This window comes from Drosophila teissieri, chromosome 3R (assembly GCF_016746235.2).
Source record: "Drosophila teissieri strain GT53w chromosome 3R, Prin_Dtei_1.1, whole genome shotgun sequence".
Taxonomy (NCBI): domain Eukaryota; kingdom Metazoa; phylum Arthropoda; class Insecta; order Diptera; family Drosophilidae; genus Drosophila; species Drosophila teissieri.
Genome location: NC_053032.1, coordinates 25828142 through 25853259, shown reverse-complemented (window position 1 = coordinate 25853259; position 25118 = coordinate 25828142). Strand labels below are relative to the sequence as shown.

The window sequence follows — 25118 nt, the reverse complement described above, 5'->3', positions numbered from 1 at the left end:
AGCGAACTAAGCTAGCAGTTGAATTTATAATCCTATAAATAAAATAAAATCCATAGTTTTCGAGGTAATCCCTAATCCAACCAATCTCGCATATATTCACAATTTATAGCAGTTACATCGCCACAATTGGAGCAGTTCTTGATGACGGGACAAATGCCGCAGGGCATCTGCACCAGTCCAGTCGGAGGAAGTGGGGAGTTAACCGCCCGGTAGACGAAGGAGCCATCCTGCTGACGCACTCGCTCCGCATTGCCGTCGTACACCACCGTTTTGAGAATTGTTTCCAGATCGGCTTCCGCCAGATTAACCTTGCTGATGCCCAGGTCCGAGATGAACTTCTGCACCTCGTTGACCGTGCAGCAAGACATCTGCTTGAAGGCCAATGGACCCTCACGCTTTTTTTCCGCACTGTCGCGTTTCATTTGCAGGAAGCGCAGACACTGCTGGTTGAGCACATCCACAAACTCCACCTCAAAGTCCTGATCTTGGTACCAAGCGCCGCCCGTAATCGAGAGATCCGGCTCCAGGTTGTACAGCATGTACACCTTCTTTTTGCTGGCCTGCGCGAGAAATATTTGCAATCACTTTGAAGTGGGAATATAGCATCATAGAACCTACGTTCACCGACTTGACCGCCTTGATGAGCTTCTTAGTTTCCAGGTTCTTGAGGATCTTGTTGAGCTGTATCATATTCAAGTTCGACTTCATGCGTATATCCCGAATCCAGATGCCTTTGTTGCCGCCCTCCTCCACGATGCCGTAGACAACCTTCTCCTCGTTGTCCGCATCCTTGGGTAGAGCACTCTTCTTTTCCGGGTCCTTGGCGCGGTACACCAGCTTCTCACCCTTCTTCAGGATCTCGATCCCGCCCTGCTGCAGCAGTATATTCAAAGCCTCCACCCGCGTGGCCGCCGGCACATCGGGCAGCGCCTTGGTCAGGTCATCGTTGGTGGCGCCAGCTGGGATGCCCTGGACCACCGCCAGCAATAGTTGTGACACCTCAGTGGCCATCTTTCTATTTTCGAAGATTTTTAATTTAAAAATCAATTAAATCTAGAATAACAACACGCTTACCGTAGAAAGCAGAACCACAACAAACGGTTCCGGGCGAATGACTAGCAATGTTAAGAAGAAGAAAAAAAATTACTCGCAAAAAATACCACAGAACAATTTAAAAAAAGGTTTACATGTTCTTTCGAATAAATAATACATTTAGCAAGACTTACCACACTTGTTTGGTTGGAATTGACATAATAAAAAAAAAGACAATTAGCAAGAAAAATAATAGTAATAACTAAAGACTTAACAAACAAGAATATACAAATACTTCAGGATACATTTCTTATGTTAATATTGGAAAAATATTAAATGATAAATTTATTATGATCACATATATGATCAACTCATTTTAAAATTACATAAATAAAGGACCAATTATGCAAAGTAAATGGTTTTAATTTTGAATTAGTTAAATTAAGTTAATTAAGTTAAATTAAGATTAAGCAATTTAAAAGCTTTGGGAACACCCCAACTGGAATATAGTGAATCTGGTATGTATATACCAAATGGTATTTCATTTTAAAACGAATGGCTTTTTTAGCCACACTGGTGCCAACTGTTTTTTCGAACAGATCGCCGGACGCACTGTTTCTGATTGGAGTGTTCGCTGCCTGTGCATTTAAATTGAATTAAATTAATTCCAAAACAGGAAGAGCAAATACATCTCTCTGCGAGTTCACCTTTACTGTCCGAAACAGGTAATTATCAGATCTTCTTGGGGCGACCTCAACCTCATCATCAATATCATCTCATTATAATACGCTAGAAATTTCGCTAATGAAATTGGCGGTGGCAAGACATTTGTCGTTGCTGTTGTTGATGATGCAAGCAATTTCTCCACATTATGTAGAATTGCGTTTGCCGCTTCACAAATCACACATACACACAAGCACAGCGGCGAACTGAATTCGCACACCCATACAATCTCAAAAGAACCTCGTTAGCGAAATGTGTAAAGGTGAAATAGAAGTCATTCCATGCGGAGCGCGCCTCGAAGTAAAATGACCCACACCATCGCAATCACACCCTATAAAACAGGCCATCGGGAACAATGCAGCAATAATAATCTCAAAGCGCTGTAAACTTCCACTATCGCAATTGTTTAATTGCCCTGTGACGACGCCGCATTCAGCGATGATGAGTAATTTCGCATAAATTTGCTCTATGCCGGGTTGTCTAAAATATTTTGTTGCTGTTTCGGCGTCTCAGTGATAAGCATTTGTTGTTGCGCAGTCCCGAGCTTCAAAATGTTAGCGTGCTAACGTCCTTTATCCACAAGTTCAAGGTTAAATGCGGCAAATAGTACGCATTACATATTAACTGAAGCCTGGAAAAGCACTTTCACTTTCAGAACTTTTCTCTCGTGCGTTTTCCGGCGGCGAAAGCTGCAAGCTGACGAGCTTTACTTGCACGCTTTCTGCGCGTGTCACTCACGATGAGCGAAAGAGAGAGAGGAAGATAAAAGGAAAGCCGATGCTCACGCACTTGCATAATGGCAGTGCGAACGAGACGAAGCTGTTTTCCGTGGAGGAGATTAGGTTGTCAAGGTCAGCACAGTGGAATTCTAGGTGGAAGGGGGGCAGTTGGACAGTGGGCTCTTTTCCTCGTTGCTGATTTTCTGTGTTGCCAGCTGATAGGCGCCGTCTAACAGCTGATGATCGGTTTTTTGTTTACCACGCACACACTTGACGACATCACGTGTGCATATGATAAGACGTACATATATATGTATGTACATATCTGCAAAAATTAATAAGCGCAATGGATCGTTGAACCTTCTGTTTCGATAGCAACGGAGCTTTGCGACAGTTAACTTCCGAGCTTCCGCTCGTTGGATAAACTTTTCGCATCTTCTTTTCGAAGAGAGTGCGGGGATGTTGGCACAATGGGGTATCTTAATTCAGCAAAAAACTTAAATGTCGGTGGAAATTATGTGACTCTCTCTCGAAGTTGATATAAGGTTGGTTCTTCATATTTATATTCAGTGTTTAAAGATTAAAGCTATATTTTAAGCGAAATTCAATTAGGAATAGCAATAGAGTTTTTTCGTGGGCTAAGCAGCTGGCACTCCCTGGTCGAGCATACCCTTAAGTATACCCTTCCTGCTCGCTTCACAGCTTTCTAGCTTCTCGCCAAAGTTGGCTCTTAGGGGTGGCCTGTTGCGTCCTCCTCTCCTCTCTTCTCTGGTGGGGCCCAGACCCCAACTCTCTCGCCTCTGCGTTTGTGCTCTCTTTTTCTTTCGGGCTACTGACATTCTGAGCGCTTTTCGCTCCGGCTCGGGAAATTTCCGCTTGCCAAAAAATCTGTGCGGCAGTCGAACTTTTTGTCTCGTCCTCGCCGCGTCCGCTTTTCCATATATATCCCGATTTTCGTCTCAAACTTGATAGATATATTGCCGAAATATTGCACTCGGCTAGCCGCTGCATTGTGTGTGTTGTTGTGCGTGGCGTTGCGTGTGCAGCTGCAAGAAGTTATAGGCTATATCGCCGGACCGATCTCCATCAAAAGTACGATTCCCGTTGGTTACATACTGCCCGTTCGGTAGGCAACAAAATGGTGAACGTAACCATCTACGATGAGGCTCCGCAGCTGAAGGTACGCCAATGTCACGGGAATGGAAGCCACCAGAAATGGTCCATAAAGATATGCATAATCGTCATAATCAGTTGGCTGGCGCGTTGGCCCGATATCAGAGTCATTGGGGGGAAAACTGGGCAATTATGCAACTGCAGCTGAGAAAATTCTGTCGGTCGCGGTCGGCACAACTGACCTTCGGCGGTGCAGCGCTGCCGGCGTCGAATTCGCTGCACACTTTTCTTCCGCCTGCTGCTTTCTCTCTGGCACTCTCTCTTCCGCTCTGCCTTTCTCCGGTCTTCTCTTCTGGGCCACCCAAAACCTCCCACAACCACTCACGCCCATCTACTCAAGCACTTCAAGTACACGCACTTTGTTTACATCAGCGAATTCTGCAGCGACAGATACGCGGTTTTCAAGAAATAATATAAACAGTGCGAAGAAATATTATCTTATAATAAAAAAAGCTTCCTAGAAAATGATTGCTAGTATGGGATGAACAACCGTAAAGGCTTACGAAATGTATATAGCTAAAGGAGCAGTAATATTTATTATTGGTTATCGGTAATACCATTTTATATATCTAGCTTTATCAATAGCTTATATCAACATGCTACTTAATAAAATCAGAATGATAAATAACGTTATCATTTGAATTACGGATAAATTGATTAAAAACATTACCTACATACATATATCTGTATGTAAATAGCTCTATCTGATCTGCCAGTTCCCAAATATTCCGACTCTATAACTAGTATTCCTGTTTGGTTAAGAAAAATTATAGGTGCGGTGAGCATTTGGGCTTAAAACGTCGTGTTTGGCTCGTCTGGTTCTATTTATAAGCCGGTGGTAAACATTTAATTTGGTCGATAAACACTGTATCGATTTATGTTCGTTGATATGAAGAAGGGTTATCATGAGTTTTGCACGCATTCACCGCGTTTATGTTGGGGTTCTATATGTGTTTCATAATCTTATTGCACTATTTCAGCAGGGAATGATTTCAATCGTTGGTTCTTTTGATTTTTTTGCTACCTTTTTAAATGGTTAAAGTTTCCTGTTGCTAGGGAGTAACTGCTGATTATTTGAGTCATTTGGAAAGGAACGGTTTAAATCAATAAACATGACTTTAGCCGGTTTTATTGCAAATGTTGGTAATTAGCGTATTGATTTCTAAAAACAGCAAAGTATTAATTCGCACTGTTTATAAATATGAACAGAAATCGAAATAATCTTATACAACTTATTTTTCAGCCCAACGAAGTACCGCAAAACATGGCCGCAGGAGCTGATACCCAACTGGAGCACATGTGCCGTCTGCAGTTCGACTCGCCAGTGCCCCATGTGCGTCTGTCCGGAATCGTGTGCACCATCGGACCTGCCTCCAGCAGCGTGGAGATGCTGGAGAAGATGATGGCCACCGGCATGAACGTCGCGCGCATGAACTTCTCTCACGGATCGCACGAGTACCACGCCGCCACCGTGGCCAATGTGCGCCAGGCGGTCAAGAACTACTCTGCCAAGCTGGGCTACGAACACCCCGTGGCCATTGCCCTGGACACCAAGGGACCCGAGATCCGTACCGGTCTGATCGGAGGCAGCGGCACCGCCGAGATTGAGCTGAAGAAGGGCGAGAAGATCAAGCTGACCACCAACAAGGAATTCCTGGAGAAGGGCTCCCTGGAGATTGTGTACGTGGACTACGAGAACATTGTCAATGTGGTGAAGCCCGGCAACCGTGTGTTCGTCGATGACGGTCTGATCTCACTGATTGTGCGCGAGGTGGGCAAGGATAGCCTCACCTGCGAGGTGGAGAACGGCGGCTCTCTGGGTTCCCGCAAGGGAGTGAACCTGCCAGGCGTGCCCGTCGATCTGCCCGCCGTCTCCGAGAAGGATAAGAGCGATCTGCTGTTCGGTGTGGAGCAGGAAGTGGACATGATCTTTGCTTCGTTCATCCGCAACGCCGCTGCTTTGACCGAGATCCGCAAGGTTCTTGGCGAGAAGGGCAAGAACATCAAGATCATTTCCAAGATCGAGAACCAGCAGGGCATGCACAACCTGGACGAGATCATCGAGGCCGGTGATGGTATCATGGTGGCCCGTGGAGATCTGGGTATTGAGATTCCCGCCGAGAAGGTGTTCCTTGCCCAGAAGGCTATGATTGCCCGTTGCAACAAGGCTGGCAAGCCTGTGATCTGCGCCACCCAGATGTTGGAGTCCATGGTGAAGAAGCCACGTCCCACTCGCGCTGAGATCTCTGATGTGGCCAACGCCGTGCTCGATGGTGCCGATTGCGTCATGTTGTCTGGTGAGACCGCCAAGGGCGAGTACCCACTGGAGTGCGTCCTGACCATGGCCAAGACCTGCAAGGAGGCCGAGGCTGCTCTCTGGCACCAGAACCTCTTCAACGACTTGGTTCGCGGCGCTGGTACCATCGATGCCTCTCACGCGGCTGCCATCGCTGCCGTTGAGGCTGCCACCAAGGCCAAGGCCTCCGCCATCGTGGTGATCACCACCAGCGGCAAGTCGGCCTTCCAGGTGAGCAAGTACCGCCCACGCTGCCCCATCATCGCGGTCACCCGTTTCGCGCAGACCGCCCGTCAGGCCCATCTCTACCGTGGCCTGGTGCCACTCATCTACAAGGGTAGGTCTTCCGTTTTTCCAAGTCGCGAGTTCTTTAAATTATAACTATTCTTTGTACTTGCAGAGCCCGCTCTTGGTGACTGGCTGAAGGATGTGGACGTGCGCGTGCAGTTCGGTTTGAATGTCGGAAAGAAGAACGGTTTCATCAAGACCGGAGACTCCGTCGTTGTTGTCACCGGCTGGAAGCAGGGCTCTGGCTTCACCAACACCATCCGCATTGTGTAAGTGTCTTTGCTAACATGGGGATATTTCTATCTATACAATCATATTAATAATACTAACGCAAATATCGATCTTTCCAGCACCGTCGAATAATCTTTGCCGCTCAGGAAGTACCTGGATGCGTCGCAGCTGCCGCGGGCGTCGCGTTGATTACTGTTAATAACCAAGTTAATTTATTAATTACACAATATTCGGAATATTGGAAACTGCAGGAGGCTGCTGGAACCGCTGTCAGAAGCGCCGAAGGCCGGCCCGGGCCTCAAACAGACACACAAATATAATATACCATTGTTGAATAATATAGATTTCTTCAAAAATTATAATAAAGTCATCACTGTATTTATGTACGTATGGAAAGTAATGTGCAATCTGCCTACTTTTATGTAATTTTGGGTAAAAACTCTGAACGTGCGAGATCTACGATTAGTTCCTTTTAGGTAATGATTTTATAGGATTTTGACAGGTAACCCCCTTTATACATTTTATTTTTGTTTCGGTGTATCAAAATTAATTCAAAATTCATCCATACGCAAGAATCCTTAGCCAAGGGTCCAAAGTGCCCATATGTTCCACTTGCCTGTCAAACCTAAGATATCGCTGCTATGCCAGCAATTGCAAGAAACAGAAGGTACGTCGTTGGTTGGGTGTCAATCATCCACTAATGAATCGTTTCTAGAAACCATCGAAGTTCCGGCTGGACCGTGGTCCATTCGCCTCCCAGTTGGATTACCAGTCGCGACTGCAGTTCCAAGCACCTGCCCTAAGTATCCCCCTCAGCAGCATCATATGCACCATTGGACCCTCATCCAACCGCCCGGAAGTGCTACTGGAGCTCATCCGGGCGGGGATGCGGGTGGTGCGTATGAACTTCTCTCATGGCAGCCACGAGTACCACTGTCAGACGATACAGGCGGCTCGTAAGGCCATTGCCATGTACGTGGAGCAAACGGGTCTGCCCAGAACATTGGCAATTGCTCTGGACACGAAGGGTCCGGAGATCCGGACGGGTAAACTGGCCGGTGGCGATGATAGAGCTGAGATAGAGCTAAAGGCCGGAGACAAAGTAACACTAAGCACCAAGAAGGAGCTGGCCGACAAGAGCACTAAGGAGAATATCTACGTGGATTATCAGAGACTACCTGAACTGGTCAAACCAGGAAATCGCATTTTTGTAGACGACGGATTGATTGCATTGATCGTGAAGGAAGCAAAGGGAGACGAAGTGATCTGCCATGTGGAGAACGGTGGCAAGCTGGGCTCCCACAAGGGAATCAATTTGCCAGGTATTCCGGTGGATCTTCCCAGTGTAACGGAGAAGGATAAGCAGGATCTCATATTTGGGGCGGAGCAAAAGGTGGACATGATCTTCGCATCGTTCATTCGAGATGGAAATGCTCTGAAGGAAATCCGCCAAGTACTTGGACCGGCGGCAGAGTGTATAAAGATCATCTCGAAGATTGAAAACCAACAAGGTCTGGCTAACATAGACGAAATTATCCGTGAATCAGATGGCATAATGGTGGCCCGAGGTGATATGGGCATTGAGATACCCACAGAGGATGTTCCCCTGGCCCAGAAATCGATTGTGGCCAAGTGCAACAAGGTAGGCAAGCCCGTGATCTGCGCCACCCAAATGATGGAGTCGATGACGAGCAAGCCGCGACCCACTCGTGCCGAAGCATCGGATGTGGCCAACGCCATTTTCGATGGGTCCGATGCCGTAATGTTGTCCGGTGAAACGGCCAAGGGCAAGTATCCGGTGGAGTGCGTGCAGTGCATGGCCAGGATCTGTGCCAAAGTCGAAGCAGTTCTCTGGTACGAAAGTCTGCAGAACAGCCTCAAAAGAGAAATCCGAACCAGTGCCGCCGACCACATTTCGGCGGTTACCACGGCGATCGCGGAGGCGGCCACGGTGGGTCAAGCCCGGGCAATTGTGGTGGCCAGTCCGTGCTCCATGGTCGCCCAAATGGTCAGTCACATGAGGCCGCCGTGTCCCATTGTGATGCTCACGGGTAGCCACTCCGAGGCGGCTCAATCCCTGCTCTTTCGCGGCGTCTACCCACTCCTCGTCGAGGAAATGGTTATTGGCAGCTTGAACTTTCGACGCATCATGCAGTCGGGTCTGAAGCTGATGGGCAAGATGGACATCCTGGAGCCTGGTCAGAAGGGATCGGTGGTGGTGGTCAATGCCATGTCAGCGGAAAAGGTAACCTTCCGGCTGTTCACCATCCGTCAGCAGACCAAGGAAGAACGAGAACAGGAGGAGCGATGCCGACAACTGGCTCTGGAACAGAGCTGCAAGGAGAAGGCTGCAAAGAAGGCGTGCAGAAAACTCCAGGAAGCGGAAGAATGTCGGAAGAAAGAAGAGGCCAAAAAATGTAGTCAGTCCGAAGAGAAGCAAAAGCCTTGCCCAAAGAAGCTTGAAACGCCTTGTCCCAAACAAGATTATAGAATCTCAAAATGCAAGCAAATGCAAGCGGAAGCTGAGGAAAGAAAGTGCAAAGAAGAGTTTGAACAGATGTGCAAACTAGCCGAAGAGAAGGAGAAAGAAGCTGAAATGTGCAGGAAAGCGAAAGAAGAACGACGGAAAGAGGAAGCTGAAAAGTGTAGGAAAGCGGAAGAAGAACAAAGAAAAAAGAAAGCTGAAAAGTGTAGAAAAGCGGAAGCAGAACGAAGGAAACAGGAAGCTGAAAAGTGTAGGAAGGCGGAAGAAGAACGAAGGAGAGAGGAAGCTGAAAAGTGTAGGAAAGCGGAAGAAGAACGAAGGAGAAAGGAAGCTGAAAAGTGTAGGAAAGCCGAAGAAGAACGAAGGAAAAAGGAAGCTGAACGACAGAAAAAGGAAGCTGAAAAGTGTAGAAAAGCGGCAGAAGAACGAAGGAGAGAGGAAGCTGAAAAGTGTAGGAAAGCGGCAGAAGAACGAATGAAAGAGGAAGCTGAAAAGTGTAGGAAATTGGAACAAGAAAGGAAGTGCAAACTGGCTGAAGAGAAGAAAAGAAATGAGGAGGAACTTAAGATAATAGAAGCAGAAGTGGCCAAACTGGAAGCAGCTGAAAAGGCCAAGCGTCTGAAGGAGGAAGAGGAAAAGAAGGCTGAACTAAAGAACTGCAAGCTACTAAATGAAGCAAAGAAAAAGAAGGAAGAGGCTGATAGGTGCAAGAGGGAGCAAAGAGAAAGGGAGCTAGCTGAAATGGAAAAGAAATGGAAACAGTTTGCGGAAAAGAGGAAGAGAAAGAAGGAAGCAGAGATGTGTAGGAAAATTGAGGAGGAAAAAGAAAAGGCCGAGGCAGAATCGGCCGATAAGCTTCTAAAAGACGTGTGCGAAAAACTAAAGCAATCTCTCTCGGATCCTGACAACTCAAAAAAGGGCAAGAAATAGATTGGAAACTTATGGCAGATTTTTATGGAACATTTTCAGTTTAAAATGCAATGCTGCACAGTGAATACCAAATTAAATAAATTTGTTATTGGATTTTCTTAACACTTTGGATAATAAAACAAAAATTTCTTTGGAAATGCTTAATGGTTGTTATTTTGGTGTTCACATAACTTAATCACAATTTACAAAGCTGATCAAAGCCAGAATATTCGTGTATAAAATACAAAAATTTCATAAAAATTCATTTTTTTTTAATTGTCCCGCCCTATCAAACTTACGCTCTCGTTAACCAACACTAAGCAAATAAACGGATATATATCGGATATTAAAAAAAACAAATTTTCAAAGCATTTAAACATAATACTTATTTCATACGTACTGCCAACATTATATTATAAAGTCATTACGCACCTTCACATCTCAATTTAAAAGAACTAAGCACATAATCATTGATCATCATCATCTTTAATACAATCAAATTTTCGATAATAATCGTCTACGATTAATTTCACCACAAGACATTCCTCGTCTTTTTGAAATTAATCGTCTGCAACTGATTTCACCACAACATGAGGAATGGCGAAATAGTTCTCTCAGCTGGCAGTGTTTATACCAATAAAGAGGCTGGTTATAGAGTGTTCTTCATCGGGAGAAGAAGCAACTACCATGTCATTGCCCACGACCAGAGCCACCACGGCCACGACCACTCACGCTGTGGTCCAGGCTTTGGAAACGTATATTCAGAACCAGAATTTGCTCGGCGAGATCGCTGAGCTGGACGACATGCTGTACGATTTGGTGGACATGCACAAGGACAACGAACTGGCTCTGAAGCGCGTGCTGCAGTGCATCCACAACCTGTTGCAGACAAACAGCAAGTATAACGTTCGCTTTGGCCCAAAAGTGTTTCTCAAACTGGTCTCCGTGGTGATTGCCGACAGTCGTGAGGATTCGGCTAGCAGGCGTCAACTGGTGGCCAATTTACTGGTCTGCGTGCAGCTTCATATACGGAAGTTTCCGCGTATCGAGGCTAAGTTCGTGCTGCAGCAGCTTTGGTCGCTGAGTCAGAGCAATGAGCGCCAACCACATGCGGCCCAGATTCTGGTACACCTCTTCGATGATTTTGTCAACAACTTGGGAACGGAATGCGCCCAGGAACTGCTTGTGCTGGCGCGGAATCTTCTGCAGTCTGATGTGCGCGACGATCGCCGCTCAGCGTATTTCCTTATGCGCAAGTTGCAGGAGATCGAGGATGTGCTTGCCGCTCTGCAGTGCAGCGAAGTTCAGTGGAGCGCGTATGTGGGGATCATGGAGAACCTGGAGGAGCAGCAGTCCCACCTCGTGCTGCCCACTCTGAGCACCCTGCTGCCACGCATGGGCTTGATGTCTAACAATTTGAGTGAGGATTGGCTGGGTTGGCTTAGGATTCTGTGCATACGCCTTCTGGGCGACAACAACATCCTCGTGCTGCGCTGGACCCTGAAGTACTTCCTTTCCCATTTTAGCCTAGAACAGATATCGCGCTTCAATCTTCTAACTGAATTCCTGTCTGCTACCAATCGAACGCAGCTGTACAATCCGGAGGTGCCCGATTGCCTCACTAAGCAGCAAATAACTGATTTCGTTGCCGAATTCCCGGCGGAGATTTTGCTGGAAGCTCTTGTTTGCGTTCCCTGGCATGCAGTCCCCCTGATCCACTGGCTTCAAACGTGGGAACTAAAGCAGTTGCCGGTGGTTTCCAAGGAGCTGCTGTTTCAGTTGGGCGCTCGCGTTCGCTCCCTCCAAAATACAGTTTTACGTGGTGAAGCTATCAACTATGTGATTTTCTCGCTAAGTGTAAGTTGAGCTCATATAGCAATTGTAAACGTTATTTGACTCATAGCTCTTTACAGGCGACAATTGAGAGTCTGTCCTTGGGGGACGACCTGCTCTTCATGGAGTCTTTGTATAATACCATCGATCGGTATCAATCCCATTCTCAGCTAGCAGACAAAATAAACAAATGCAGCGATTTGGAAAAACACATTGCTAGTTTCAACATTCGTTGCTGCGAACTTGTATCTCAAATGGACTATAAACACGATGTATTTGTTGCGTTCTTGGAGAAATTACGATCAGTTCCAAAAGCCAAACATGGCTGGTGGCGACTTTTACCCATATTTCTCCATCGGGAACTGGATCATCCCGAAAAATATTTAGATTTCTATCGCTCTGTCTATAATGTAGATACTTCTTTCTTTGAGAGTGGTGTTAGTATAGAGCAGATGCAGCAGCACCTTCTTAATCGATTGGATTGCCAGACCAGAGAGGAAAAGTCCTTTGTGCGCGAGCACTCCGTGGACCTTTTCGTAAAGATAAATCTTCCGACCTGGAGCCAGTTGGAAGTGCTTAACCTAAATCCTTTGGAACTTTTGGATCAGGGAACTGAAGAAACATTTACCACCTTGTCGAATACTTTGTCCACGCATGATAAACCATTGGCTGACGAGAATGTGTTGGCCGCTTTTATCTCGCGTTTGGGAAAACTTAAGGTCAGAGAAACGTAAGTATTTGATATCAGCTAAGTTTTTTTAAGTCAAGTTACTAATTAATTGGTCCTCAGGCAAGCCATCCTCAAATATGCCGTAAAAAATCTTTCGTCAGAAGAGTATGAAAAGTGCGTAGTGGACGTTTTGGAGAAAAACACCTTTCTTTTGGCTACAATGGACTGTGAAGATTATATTAAAGCACCCACCTCGTTTGTTATTAAAAAAATTGTGGAAGGAGAAACAACTACTGGCGATGCACGGCAAGAAAATAAATACTTTATCGCGAAATTCCTATATACAACGTTAATAATAATCCCGCAGCATAGAACGCGCTTTTGAGCAAATCTCGGATACTGGAGCCATTAGTCGAGCAGGATTTATTCACTATGCGAAGAACAGCACTAGTTTGGATATCAGCTCCATATGTGATGAATTGCTTAGAATGAATAATGACCTGTCCAGAAAGAAACCACGCTATTTTGCAAACTGCAAAGAGCACAGAATGAAAATGCGAATAGGAAAAGCTTTGCTTGACCTAAGCGACAGATGGAAATGGTCAGAAAACCTGTGGGAAGCTGCCTTGTGCCATAGCGATCAGCCCAATATAAGCTTTATGTACGAGTATCTTGTCTCCAAAATGCTGCCAAGCATCGATCGATTGCTGGAGCAGTTAAAGCTACTGGCAACTCTAAAGCCGAGCCAGCAAATCTCGCTTGTCTCTGTAGTCCACACATACTGCTTGTCTCGCTGGGAAAGTATAAACCATGAACAGCTTTCTGATGTGTTTTCCGTCCTGTTGCCTCTCACAATGGGAGCAAACTTTCAGACTCGTTTGCTGGCCCAGTTGGTTTTGCATCGGCTTTGTAACGAGTGCGATGTTCGTAGGTAATGCAATGATTATTATATTTCCTGTTGTCGAATGTTTTTAATGATATTTTTCATATTTCTAGCATTCAAATGCCAGTGGCTGATGCTTTAAAAAAGTCCATTGAAGTAACATTGGGCGAAAAATTAAATGAATTTCAAAGCGAAGCACGGCTTTTGTTACCGGAACTAGGCATACAATGCCCTACATCCGTTTCGGATGCCATTCTGTGGATGACGAATGCACCATTTGATGAGAATATTGCTTTCGTTAGCTGCTCGTATGCCTTTAGAATGAAACTAAATCGCGCCCTTGAAACGTTTAAACGAAAACAATTGGCACTGATACCTGAGCTTGAAGAAGAAAAGAAATGAGGAGGAACTTAAGATAATAGAAGCAGAAGTGGCCAAACTGGAAGCAGCTGAAAAGGCCAAGCGTCTGAAGGAGGAAGAGGAAAAGAAGGCTGAACTAAAGAACTGCAAGCTACTAAATGAAGCAAAGAAAAAGAAGGAAGAGGCTGATAGGTGCAAGAGGGAGCAAAGAGAAAGGGAGCTAGCTGAAATGGAAAAGAAATGGAAACAGTTTGCGGAAAAGAGGAAGAGAAAGAAGGAAGCAGAGATGTGTAGGAAAATTGAGGAGGAAAAAGAAAAGGCCGAGGCAGAATCGGCCGATAAGCTTCTAAAAGACGTGTGCGAAAAACTAAAGCAATCTCTCTCGGATCCTGACAACTCAAAAAAGGGCAAGAAATAGATTGGAAACTTATGGCAGATTTTTATGGAACATTTTCAGTTTAAAATGCAATGCTGCACAGTGAATACCAAATTAAATAAATTTGTTATTGGATTTTCTTAACACTTTGGATAATAAAACAAAAATTTCTTTGGAAATGCTTAATGGTTGTTATTTTGGTGTTCACATAACTTAATCACAATTTACAAAGCTGATCAAAGCCAGAATATTCGTGTATAAAATACAAAAATTTCATAAAAATTCATTTTTTTTTAATTGTCCCGCCCTATCAAACTTACGCTCTCGTTAACCAACACTAAGCAAATAAACGGATATATATCGGATATTAAAAAAAACAAATTTTCAAAGCATTTAAACATAATACTTATTTCATACGTACTGCCAACATTATATTATAAAGTCATTACGCACCTTCACATCTCAATTTAAAAGAACTAAGCACATAATCATTGATCATCATCATCTTTAATACAATCAAATTTTCGATAATAATCGTCTACGATTAATTTCACCACAAGACATTCCTCGTCTTTTTGAAATTAATCGTCTGCAACTGATTTCACCACAACATGAGGAATGGCGAAATAGTTCTCTCAGCTGGCAGTGTTTATACCAATAAAGAGGCTGGTTATAGAGTGTTCTTCATCGGGAGAAGAAGCAACTACCATGTCATTGCCCACGACCAGAGCCACCACGGCCACGACCACTCACGCTGTGGTCCAGGCTTTGGAAACGTATATTCAGAACCAGAATTTGCTCGGCGAGATCGCTGAGCTGGACGACATGCTGTACGATTTGGTGGACATGCACAAGGACAACGAACTGGCTCTGAAGCGCGTGCTGCAGTGCATCCACAACCTGTTGCAGACAAACAGCAAGTATAACGTTCGCTTTGGCCCAAAAGTGTTTCTCAAACTGGTCTCCGTGGTGATTGCCGACAGTCGTGAGGATTCGGCTAGCAGGCGTCAACTGGTGGCCAATTTACTGGTCTGCGTGCAGCTTCATATACGGAAGTTTCCGCGTATCGAGGCTAAGTTCGTGCTGCAGCAGCTTTGGTCGCTGAGTCAGAGCAATGAGCGCCAACCACATGCGGCCCAGATTCTGGTACACCTCTTCGATGATTTTGTCAACAACTTGGGAACGGAATGCGCCCAGGAACTGCTTGTGCTGGCGCGGAATCTTCTGCAGTCTGATGTGCGCGACGATCGCCGCTCAGCGTATTTCCTTATGCGCAAGTTGCAGGAGATCGAGGATGTGCTTGCCGCTCTGCAGTGCAGCGAAGTTCAGTGGAGCGCGTATGTGGGGATCATGGAGAACCTGGAGGAGCAGCAGTCCCACCTCGTGCTGCCCACTCTGAGCACCCTGCTGCCACGCATGGGCTTGATGTCTAACAATTTGAGTGAGGATTGGCTGGGTTGGCTTAGGATTCTGTGCATACGCCTTCTGGGCGACAACAACATCCTCGTGCTGCGCTGGACCCTGAAGTACTTCCTTTCCCATTTTAGCCTAGAACAGATATCGCGCTTCAATCTTCTAACTGAATTCCTGTCTGCTACCAATCGAACGCAGCTGTACAATCCGGAGGTGCCCGATTGCCTCACTAAGCAGCAAATAACTGATTTCGTTGCCGAATTCCCGGCGGAGATTTTGCTGGAAGCTCTTGTTTGCGTTCCCTGGCATGCAGTCCCCCTGATCCACTGGCTTCAAACGTGGGAACTAAAGCAGTTGCCGGTGGTTTCCAAGGAGCTGCTGTTTCAGTTGGGCGCTCGCGTTCGCTCCCTCCAAAATACAGTTTTACGTGGTGAAGCTATCAACTATGTGATTTTCTCGCTAAGTGTAAGTTGAGCTCATATAGCAATTGTAAACGTTATTTGACTCATAGCTCTTTACAGGCGACAATTGAGAGTCTGTCCTTGGGGGACGACCTGCTCTTCATGGAGTCTTTGTATAATACCATCGATCGGTATCAATCCCATTCTCAGCTAGCAGACAAAATAAACAAATGCAGCGATTTGGAAAAACACATTGCTAGTTTCAACATTCGTTGCTGCGAACTTGTATCTCAAATGGACTATAAACACGATGTATTTGTTGCGTTCTTGGAGAAATTACGATCAGTTCCAAAAGCCAAACATGGCTGGTGGCGACTTTTACCCATATTTCTCCATCGGGAACTGGATCATCCCGAAAAATATTTAGATTTCTATCGCTCTGTCTATAATGTAGATACTTCTTTCTTTGAGAGTGGTGTTAGTATAGAGCAGATGCAGCAGCACCTTCTTAATCGATTGGATTGCCAGACCAGAGAGGAAAAGTCCTTTGTGCGCGAGCACTCCGTGGACCTTTTCGTAAAGATAAATCTTCCGACCTGGAGCCAGTTGGAAGTGCTTAACCTAAATCCTTTGGAACTTTTGGATCAGGGAACTGAAGAAACATTTACCACCTTGTCGAATACTTTGTCCACGCATGATAAACCATTGGCTGACGAGAATGTGTTGGCCGCTTTTATCTCGCGTTTGGGAAAACTTAAGGTCAGAGAAACGTAAGTATTTGATATCAGCTAAGTTTTTTTAAGTCAAGTTACTAATTAATTGGTCCTCAGGCAAGCCATCCTCAAATATGCCGTAAAAAATCTTTCGTCAGAAGAGTATGAAAAGTGCGTAGTGGACGTTTTGGAGAAAAACACCTTTCTTTTGGCTACAATGGACTGTGAAGATTATATTAAAGCACCCACCTCGTTTGTTATTAAAAAAATTGTGGAAGGAGAAACAACTACTGGCGATGCACGGCAAGAAAATAAATACTTTATCGCGAAATTCCTATATACAACGTTAATAATAATCCCGCAGCATAGAACGCGCTTTTGAGCAAATCTCGGATACTGGAGCCATTAGTCGAGCAGGATTTATTCACTATGCGAAGAACAGCACTAGTTTGGATATCAGCTCCATATGTGATGAATTGCTTAGAATGAATAATGACCTGTCCAGAAAGAAACCACGCTATTTTGCAAACTGCAAAGAGCACAGAATGAAAATGCGAATAGGAAAAGCTTTGCTTGACCTAAGCGACAGATGGAAATGGTCAGAAAACCTGTGGGAAGCTGCCTTGTGCCATAGCGATCAGCCCAATATAAGCTTTATGTACGAGTATCTTGTCTCCAAAATGCTGCCAAGCATCGATCGATTGCTGGAGCAGTTAAAGCTACTGGCAACTCTAAAGCCGAGCCAGCAAATCTCGCTTGTCTCTGTAGTCCACACATACTGCTTGTCTCGCTGGGAAAGTATAAACCATGAACAGCTTTCTGATGTGTTTTCCGTCCTGTTGCCTCTCACAATGGGAGCAAACTTTCAGACTCGTTTGCTGGCCCAGTTGGTTTTGCATCGGCTTTGTAACGAGTGCGATGTTCGTAGGTAATGCAATGATTATTATATTTCCTGTTGTCGAATGTTTTTAATGATATTTTTCATATTTCTAGCATTCAAATGCCAGTGGCTGATGCTTTAAAAAAGTCCATTGAAGTAACATTGGGCGAAAAATTAAATGAATTTCAAAGCGAAGCACGGCTTTTGTTACCGGAACTAGGCATACAATGCCCTACATCCGTTTCGGATGCCATTCTGTGGATGACGAATGCACCATTTGATGAGAATATTGCTTTCGTTAGCTGCTCGTATGCCTTTAGAATGAAACTAAATCGCGCCCTTGAAACGTTTAAACGAAAACAATTGGCACTGATACCTGAGCTTGCATCGCCCTTGGCTGCATTGAACGGAAATGTGCAGCGAAAAATGAATCCCGTTGGAGATATATATCCAGAGAGTGACTTTGACGTTTCGAGCAAAGCTAGAGTTGATCGCGAACTCATTGTGGTGGCCTCGCTTATAGACAAATTGCCTAATCTGGGCGGATTGGCGCGCACGTGTGAAGTTCTGGGCGTTAAAACACTAATATTGGGTCTGAAATCACAGGCGGAGAAAAGCGATTTTACAAACTTGAGGTATGAACATTTAACATCGCAATATCTCGTTTATGTAGGTAGCTTCATGTAATTATCATTATACAATTATTTTAGTATGACTGCTGAAAAGACTTTAAACATACTTGAAGTGAATCCGGAATCGCTTGCTGGATTCCTGCTGGAAAAGCAAATGGAGGGCTATAAAATCGTTGGGGCCGAGCAAACAGCACACAGCACAAACTTTGTTGACTTTAAGTTTCCCAAGAAGAGCATTCTACTTTTGGGGTTCGTAACCAACACAGCCTATTTTTCGAAAACTTATTGTTCTACATCTCTCCCCAGGCATGAAAAGCATGGAATACCAGCGAACCTTATTGGATTCTTGGACTACGCCGTCGAAATTCCCCAGTATGGTTTGGTGCGCTCTCTAAATGTGCATGTGGCTGGGTCACTTTTTATTTGGGAATATTGTAAGCAGCACTTAACGAAGGAGTAAATCCATAATTTGACTACCAATAGCGTAATTCACAAATGCCTTTTACAAATTAAATAAATACATACAAATTTTGTACAAATGTATCTTTATAGCTACAAGCTGATAGTTTTATTTTAAATATGTTTATTTGCTTACAGTTGAGTTAATTAATGTAACCATAATTTATGCATTTAAAGTTTCGCGCCGTGTTATCGATAGGCACAATGTGTCGATAACCTGTTGGCGCTGGGGAAAACAGCTGATCTTAAAAACATAACAAACCAATTATAAACAACTTCGAAAATACGGAAATGAGCTTCTCGGAAAACACCTCCGATTCGGAATGGTAAGCCATTGAGCATGGAAAATCTCAAATTCTCAACGAAGACATTGCTTACAGGAAGGCGAGCAAGGTGAAAGTACAACGGACGGCTAAGCAATCTTCAAAGCGGGACAAGGAGCAGAGAACTCTGAAGCCCAAATACAACCAGAAATTCTGTGAAAAGTGGCTCAAGATTTTCGATCCATGGCTCCGACGGGCGGCCGAGGATCCCAACAAGCCCTTCTGCCGCGCCTGCCAGTGCACCATGGACTGCAATCGATGCCACCTGGTGCGGCACGAGCGAACCACCAAGCACAAGCGCAATCTGGAGGCTCTGCTCACAAAGGGCGAAGGCGCGGCGCTCCAGGAGTTCCGGATTCGCCAGCAGCGTAGCAAGTACTATCACCAGCGTAAATTGGTGGTGATCGAGCCCATGGCTGAGAACCTTGAGTTGGAGACGTCTTCTCCTCCAGAACCTATCCCCATTGTGGCCGTTGCAGATCAAAGCTGCTCTTCTGCAGCCATAGAGAAGGTGACAGTACCCAAACAGGAACTCTTGTCAGAGACAGAGACCACAACAAAGGTGACCGAACCCTCGTCCAGCCATGTCAATCGCAGTGACTGCTCCTCTTCCGCCTCTAAACAGGAGGGCATAAAGTTACTAATGCAGATCCACCAGGACAAAAACGAACTCATGGAATCCTTTCGCGAACTCATGGGAAGCCAGAGGACACTAAGTCACACACCGCCGCCCAAGGAGAAAAATCATGTGGATCTGTTTTTCGAAAGCGTTAGTTCCAGCGTGAAAGCCCTCTCGCCGAAGTTGGTGGCCGAGGCCAAGATGCGGGTATCACAGTTGATCTGTGAACTCGAGCTACGCGGCCTCAGTGAAACCAGTCAAACGGACGCACTGAATCCAAACCCTCACGCTAATGAATCCCTCGTGCTCCGCCCGTCATGACAAGGGATTGCCCATCAGCCTGGGCTTAGAGGCTTACAATAGTCAAGTGCATTCAATTTTAAAATAAATTATATTGATTTTTATACGAACACTGTTAGATTACTTTATTTGTTAGTCGCATGAAACAAACTATTCAAAATAGGTGCCAGAAATCGTATCGGACTGCTTATCGATAATTTCGATAGGCTAGTGGCATGTCGGCCACTGCCATCTCCAATGCGCGGCTGTGTTTACTTAAAATATTTGTTAAATTTGAACTGCTAAATGCTATTTAAAGTCTTTAGTGCCGAAGTAATCATAACATAAGGATGTGGAGCACTTCAAATGCGTATGAGAAGACGACCTCTGAAAATGGGGACAACGAAGTGCATGAAGCTAATTACATTAAGGAAGAAGATCATATAGAGGTATCATTATTAATTTGCCATTAAATTTACCAATATTAAAGCGAAATGATGTATTAGCAGTCCGAGAGGAAAAGTTCGCTGCTCATCAAACGGAACAACATAGCACTACGGAGAAACCAGTTACCCTATTCAAGACCAATGCCGCAGAACCGCCAGGAACTTGTTAAGAGCATTGAACAAGATCGTGAACTTCTGGCGGCGTACTTCAAAAGATTGAGCTCCCAGCGAGAAGAAGTATCTTTACCAGATGCAGCTCCACCTGCAGCTGATCCGCCTGTGCCTCAAAGGAATAGCTACGATCTATTCTTCGAGAGCGCCTGCATCAGTGTCAAAGGTTTGCCACCCAAACTGGCGGCGGAAGCCAAGAGCCGCATCTCCCAGATTATTACCGAGTTCGAAATCCGCGCCATCTCAGAAATGGAGGAGCAGGAGCGCAGAATGCGGGTGCAGACCAGAATGGATAGTGCGTCAGGGCTTGTCTATGAGTTTCGCCCCTGCTCGTAAAGTAGGTTGGGCGTTTGCCTTTCAAGCACCTCAACTCATCCTATACACTTCACATTCGGACGCCACCTAACTCTGGACTATCAAAATTCATAATAAAATTTGAAGCATTCTACATCCAGTTAACACAGGCGGTCATTTGGTCGCGTTTCGGCCCTAAATTATTGTTTTTCGTAGATTCGTTGACAAAGGTGGATCGATGGCCGGAAAGCTGAAAGTATGCATCATTGGGGCTGAGGGCTGGTAGGTATTTTCAATGGCCAAGTGTTACACTCATTTGACTGCTTTGAAATGTTTCTTTTAGGGGCTCGGCCATTGCCGCCGCCGTGAGCAACAATGTCTGGGAGGGAGACTTCGACAGCCGGGTGCATTTATATGTCTACGATGAAATGATTCGGGACACTGCCTTATCGGAGATCATTAACACTCGTCACGAGAATGTCAAGTATCTGCCTGGGATCAAGCTGCCCAATAACCTGGTGAGGGAATTCTGGCAGGGTTTTTTTTTGTCTGCATTATACTAAATAATTTTTTATTAGATCGCTGTAAATGATCTTTTGGAAGCTGCCCAGAACGCAGATATCTTGGTATTTTCCACGCCGCAGGAGTTCGTTCAATCCTACTGCAACATTCTGTCTGGTAATGTCAAGGAATCTGCCTTTGCCGTCTCTATGACCAAAGGCTTGATGAGCGAGAATGGCGAGGGGATTGGTCTCGTATCGCACGCCATCAACGAGAGTCTGGGTATCCCGTGCTACTCCATGATGTCCGCACATAGTGCCATGGAGATGGCTCAGGGAAAGCTGTGTGAGGTGACCATCGGTTGCAGCGATAATTCTCATGCCAAGCTGCTGATCGCTGCCATGCAAACCAATAACTGCAGAGTTATTTCTGTTGATGACGTTGATGGGGTGGAGCTGTGTGGAACGCTCATAGACGTCGTTGCCTTGGGAGCGGGTTTCATAGATGGAATGCGTCTGGGCGAGAACGCCCGGTTGGCTGCCATCCACTTGGGTATCAAGGAAATGATGCGGTTCATTAAGACGTTCTTTCCCTCAACCAACATGTCCACATTTTATGAGAGCAGTGGCGTGGCCAACACGGTGGCATCAAGCTTTGGTTTGTACAAAGAAAAATTAACCAAATAACGTTGTGTAATTTTAACTTCTTACATTTAAAGTCGATAAAAATATCACACTTGCCAAGAGCTTAATAACATCAGGCCAAACCATTGAAGAAATTGAAGCTAACCTACACAGTGGCCGCAAGCTTTTGGGTCCTATTGTGGCCAGTGATGTAAATGCATTTTTGGAGAGTGAGCTTATGCAACACGAGTATGTAGGAACTGAATCCGCTTTACAGTCTATATAAATATCCTTTGAAAACTATAGATTTCCGCTTTTCACGGCCATTCATTTAATATGCCAAAGCGAAGCTCCGCCGGAACTAATGATAGAGGCACTCAGAAACCATCCAGATCTAAGGTAAGGGAGCGTACTGTTCAAATTAACCTGAACCCACCATCATCTGTTTTACAGCAACTCATCCATTTTATATTTACTAAATCATGAAAAGAAAGATCTAAATACGGATCAACGCCTGCCCGAACTGAGGACGGCTTTAGATAAGATACTGGCCGAGGCGGGAAACGAAAACGTTAAGAAGCTCAAGGTGATGGACGACTGGACCGAAGTAAACGAATATGACGTCGAGGAGACGTTCGAGCGACAAGTGGCATCACAGGATTCCTCCCCTGAGACCGAAATTATGCCGAACCGTCTGAGTGTCCAAGCTGCCCGGCTTTATAATGACATTCGGGACGGTAATGTTGGGGTGGCCTTCAGAATGGACATCGATGAAGGCGATCGCCATGTGCGGCTCTTGCTGGAGAAGGAAGGCGAATTGTCCAGCGATGCAGACGAGACTGCAGTTTCATCCAGACTAACTGCAGGCCATGAAGATGACAATGCCAGGCTGGGACATGGGCACTCAACAAACACTTCCGATCCTATGATCAGCAAAGGCATTCCCAGTGGCTTGACTACGAACGAAACGCCTGATGTCCTGGACTTGAGTTCCGAATCCGAACCACTGCAATCGTCTAAACTAGACAGTCAGCTGATGAAAGATTCAGAGTCAAATTTCTCAGAGCGTTTAAAAGTGGATCAACTGAAAGAGCAGATTGATAAACAAGAAGCGGCCAATACTAAAGCCCAAGAAAATCTTATAAAATCTATTAGGCAAACTATTCAGGCTCTCGGTGATAAAGATAAAATGGAAAATCTAATCGCTAAAAGCAAAATGGAGGAAGACCCCTTTCAATTAAAAAACCAAGTTGAAGCGGAGACTTTGCAACTGAAAAGCGAAATGGAAGAGGAAACTTTTGAACCAAAAAATCAAACGGAAGAGGAACCTTTCCAAAGTAAAATCCAATTAGATGAGGAATCTGCTGAACTAAAATACCTAATGGACGAAGAAAATGTTCAGCTTGAAAGCCAAATGCAAGACGAGACTAGCCTATTGAAAAGTTCTGCAGATAATTCCGAATTTGTTGGACATAACGCTGAGGAAGAGCAATTCCTTGAAGAACCAACTGATAACCATCAGTATAAATTAAGATCAGAAGCTGATAACCTTAAAACACTTATGTTCACTGATTCCGAGGAGCCACTGGAGTCCGAAAAGCACATTGAAATGAAACTTCAAGACGAACACGATTTTGATCTCGATGAGGAGCCCGCTATAGGAAAAAAAGACCGTACTTACACCAAAGAGAACTTGGAGCTCGAGGAGCTGCTTGAGTGGCAGAAATTAAAGAAACCAGATGGAGACCATCAACTTTATTCTTCAGCGGAACTGGAGGATTCGACAGCCCTTGAAAACCAGCCGAGGTTTCCCATAGAGCATGATGATAGGTTGCAGGATATGGATAGCTATCAGCAAAAGGAACTCGTTCAAGTAAGGGCTGAGAATAAAGAGATTAGCGGAGCCGAACGCGAAAAGGAAATCAACTTGGTTGGCGAGCAACGACCGGATCAAAATCAAGAAGAGGTCAACTTGGGACAGCACAATGAGATGAAGGCTGACGACACTGGCCACCACGAGTGGGATTGGCTAATGAACAATGAAAAGATCGATCCCGACGACCAGAAGATGTTTGCCAACCAAAGGATGGAAACACTTAGCGAGTCTGACCAGGATAAGCTGCATAATCTTAACAATCAACTAAAGGAAGCCTTGCAGCATGATTTGGATGTGATGTCGACTAGCAGGAGTAATGAATCAAATGATGTGCTCTCCGAAGAGGACTTCAATCCCGAAGCTGCTAAGAAAATGACGGAGCAACCAAGGAACCCCACTCCCACCCAAATCCCCGCAGTTCCCTTGCCAGTAGCAGTGCCAAGGAAACAATCCCAGATCCGCGAGGGCAGTCCACAGTTCCAGAATCAGCCTAAATCTGTTCCACCACCCTCGCCAAAAACCAAACCAAATGCACCCGTCGAATTTGGGAACACGGACGAAGTCATGGATCTGAATGAGTCGGCTTCTGAACAAAAGGTCCCTAAGGGTAAAAAAATATCAAAAACTGAAGCGGTGAAGCGGCCAGTTGCTAAGGATGTCTCCATTGCGGAGCACACCAAAGAGGAAACTTCACCAGCTAAGCAGAGGGTGCCGGAAAGCAAAAGGAAGCAAAAAAGTGGCTTAAGAAAAACATCTAGTGATGCGGATCGCAGTCAGGCATCGCAAGAAACCGAGAAGCATCGGCAAACTACAGAACACCAGAAGGCACAACTGGAAAAAGTGGGTAAGAAGATCAGCGTTATGCGAAGAGGTCAGGATCGTCGGGTTAGCTACAAGGGTCACAACCCCTTCAGCAGTGAACCGGACCTAGAGTCTAGGCCACCGATGGACACCAGCTTCGAAAAGGACAAAGCGGGCGAGTACCAGGGACTTGGCCATCAGCGTCGCAAAGTAGTCGTGACGCCGCCCTTCCATCCGCCTATCAATCCTAGAGTACGCGTACCACGACCACCTTTCGATGGACGGGATCACGAGTTCCATACGATGACTACCACGCCGGTGGCCAGACACCTTGCTCCGGCACAGAAGTGGTCGTCTCTGCACACGACCCTAAAGCAGAATCGCCCTTCCCTGGTTGCCACCATACAGGTCAAGCACTTTGCCGCTCTGCCCAGTCAGACAATGCCGAGCCCCATATTGAAGATGCCGATGGGAGTGCCGCGCACGCCGACGTTTTCAAAGATCCTCTGCGCATTGCAGTTAGGATTGCTGGCCTCCTATCTCGCTTGCAGAAGGGACTAATCTCTGGACTAGTGGCTCGGCTTTTCGATTCCCCCCATTGAAGCATTATCAGCTCTAATGAATATAGAATACTTTTCTTTTTAAAACAATAAAAGGTGTTAGATTTAATCTTAATCAAAGATGTTTGATTTCATCTAAATAGAGGGTG

At 45.3% G+C, this 25118-nt stretch overlaps 8 protein-coding genes across 13 annotated transcripts; 7 read left to right on the top strand and 1 right to left on the bottom strand.

The window, feature by feature from the left end:
* Positions 1 to 56: 56 nt before the first annotated feature.
* Positions 57 to 1115, bottom strand: LOC122621373 (probable DNA-directed RNA polymerase III subunit RPC6). 2 transcript variants are annotated; one of them, XM_043799217.1, is made up of 3 exons: positions 1075 to 1115; positions 619 to 1015; positions 57 to 560 (listed from the first exon to the last, which is right to left on the bottom strand). In XM_043799217.1, exons 2-3 carry the CDS (start codon positions 1009 to 1011, stop codon positions 72 to 74), a joined length of 882 nt encoding a protein of 293 aa, XP_043655152.1. In that variant the 5' UTR covers positions 1012 to 1015; positions 1075 to 1115; the 3' UTR covers positions 57 to 71. The 2 variants fall into 2 exon arrangements, with proteins under 2 accessions (XP_043655152.1, XP_043655153.1); XM_043799218.1 differs by having other exon boundaries at positions 619 to 1011; positions 1075 to 1097.
* Positions 1116 to 1611: 496 nt separating this feature from the next.
* LOC122621372 (pyruvate kinase) lies at positions 1612 to 6862 on the top strand. Of its 3 annotated transcripts, none has more exons than XM_043799215.1 (4): positions 1612 to 1757; positions 4891 to 6280; positions 6344 to 6500; positions 6582 to 6862. In XM_043799215.1, the coding sequence occupies exons 2-4, from the start codon at positions 4912 to 4914 to the stop codon at positions 6592 to 6594; spliced, it is 1539 nt and encodes a 512-aa protein (XP_043655150.1). In that variant the 5' UTR covers positions 1612 to 1757; positions 4891 to 4911; the 3' UTR covers positions 6595 to 6862. The 3 variants fall into 3 exon arrangements, with proteins under 3 accessions (XP_043655150.1, XP_043655149.1, XP_043655148.1); XM_043799213.1 differs by lacking the exon at positions 1612 to 1757 and adding an exon at positions 3394 to 3654; XM_043799214.1 differs by lacking the exons at positions 1612 to 1757; positions 6582 to 6862 and adding an exon at positions 3392 to 3654 and having other exon boundaries at positions 6344 to 6504.
* Positions 6863 to 6954: 92 nt separating this feature from the next.
* LOC122621371 (pyruvate kinase) lies at positions 6955 to 14114 on the top strand. 2 transcript variants are annotated; one of them, XM_043799212.1, is made up of 3 exons: positions 6955 to 7129; positions 7178 to 9514; positions 13658 to 14114. In XM_043799212.1, exons 2-3 carry the CDS (start codon positions 7349 to 7351, stop codon positions 14018 to 14020), a joined length of 2529 nt encoding a protein of 842 aa, XP_043655147.1. In that variant the 5' UTR covers positions 6955 to 7129; positions 7178 to 7348; the 3' UTR covers positions 14021 to 14114. The 2 variants fall into 2 exon arrangements, with proteins under 2 accessions (XP_043655147.1, XP_043655146.1); XM_043799211.1 differs by lacking the exon at positions 13658 to 14114 and having other exon boundaries at positions 6956 to 7129; positions 7178 to 9970.
* LOC122621370 lies at positions 10423 to 13800 on the top strand. The gene is made up of 5 exons (XM_043799210.1): positions 10423 to 11713; positions 11770 to 12419; positions 12480 to 12665; positions 12727 to 13290; positions 13356 to 13800. The coding sequence occupies exons 1-5, from the start codon at positions 10544 to 10546 to the stop codon at positions 13642 to 13644; spliced, it is 2859 nt and encodes a 952-aa protein (XP_043655145.1). The 5' UTR covers positions 10423 to 10543; the 3' UTR covers positions 13645 to 13800.
* A 450-nt stretch (positions 14115 to 14564) lies between the features above and the next one.
* On the top strand, positions 14565 to 18522 carry LOC122621369. Its single transcript, XM_043799209.1, has 7 exons — positions 14565 to 15856; positions 15913 to 16562; positions 16623 to 16808; positions 16870 to 17433; positions 17499 to 18020; positions 18096 to 18266; positions 18324 to 18522. The coding sequence occupies exons 1-7, from the start codon at positions 14687 to 14689 to the stop codon at positions 18475 to 18477; spliced, it is 3417 nt and encodes a 1138-aa protein (XP_043655144.1). The 5' UTR covers positions 14565 to 14686; the 3' UTR covers positions 18478 to 18522.
* A 173-nt stretch (positions 18523 to 18695) lies between these two features.
* LOC122620766 (protein suppressor of variegation 3-7) lies at positions 18696 to 19830 on the top strand. The gene is made up of 2 exons (XM_043798378.1): positions 18696 to 18802; positions 18857 to 19830. Exons 1-2 carry the CDS (start codon positions 18768 to 18770, stop codon positions 19737 to 19739), a joined length of 918 nt encoding a protein of 305 aa, XP_043654313.1. The 5' UTR covers positions 18696 to 18767; the 3' UTR covers positions 19740 to 19830.
* Positions 19831 to 20652, top strand: LOC122620767 (protein suppressor of variegation 3-7). 2 transcript variants are annotated; one of them, XM_043798380.1, is made up of 2 exons: positions 19831 to 20146; positions 20207 to 20652. In XM_043798380.1, the coding sequence occupies exons 1-2, from the start codon at positions 20048 to 20050 to the stop codon at positions 20648 to 20650; spliced, it is 543 nt and encodes a 180-aa protein (XP_043654315.1). In that variant the 5' UTR covers positions 19831 to 20047; the 3' UTR covers positions 20651 to 20652. The 2 variants fall into 2 exon arrangements, with proteins under 2 accessions (XP_043654315.1, XP_043654314.1); XM_043798379.1 differs by having other exon boundaries at positions 20204 to 20652.
* Positions 20653 to 20692: 40 nt separating this feature from the next.
* LOC122620765 lies at positions 20693 to 25084 on the top strand. Its single transcript, XM_043798376.1, has 6 exons — positions 20693 to 20890; positions 20952 to 21126; positions 21187 to 21766; positions 21828 to 21981; positions 22039 to 22131; positions 22186 to 25084. Exons 1-6 carry the CDS (start codon positions 20847 to 20849, stop codon positions 24968 to 24970), a joined length of 3831 nt encoding a protein of 1276 aa, XP_043654311.1. The 5' UTR covers positions 20693 to 20846; the 3' UTR covers positions 24971 to 25084.
* The last annotated feature ends 34 nt before the right edge of the window (positions 25085 to 25118 follow it).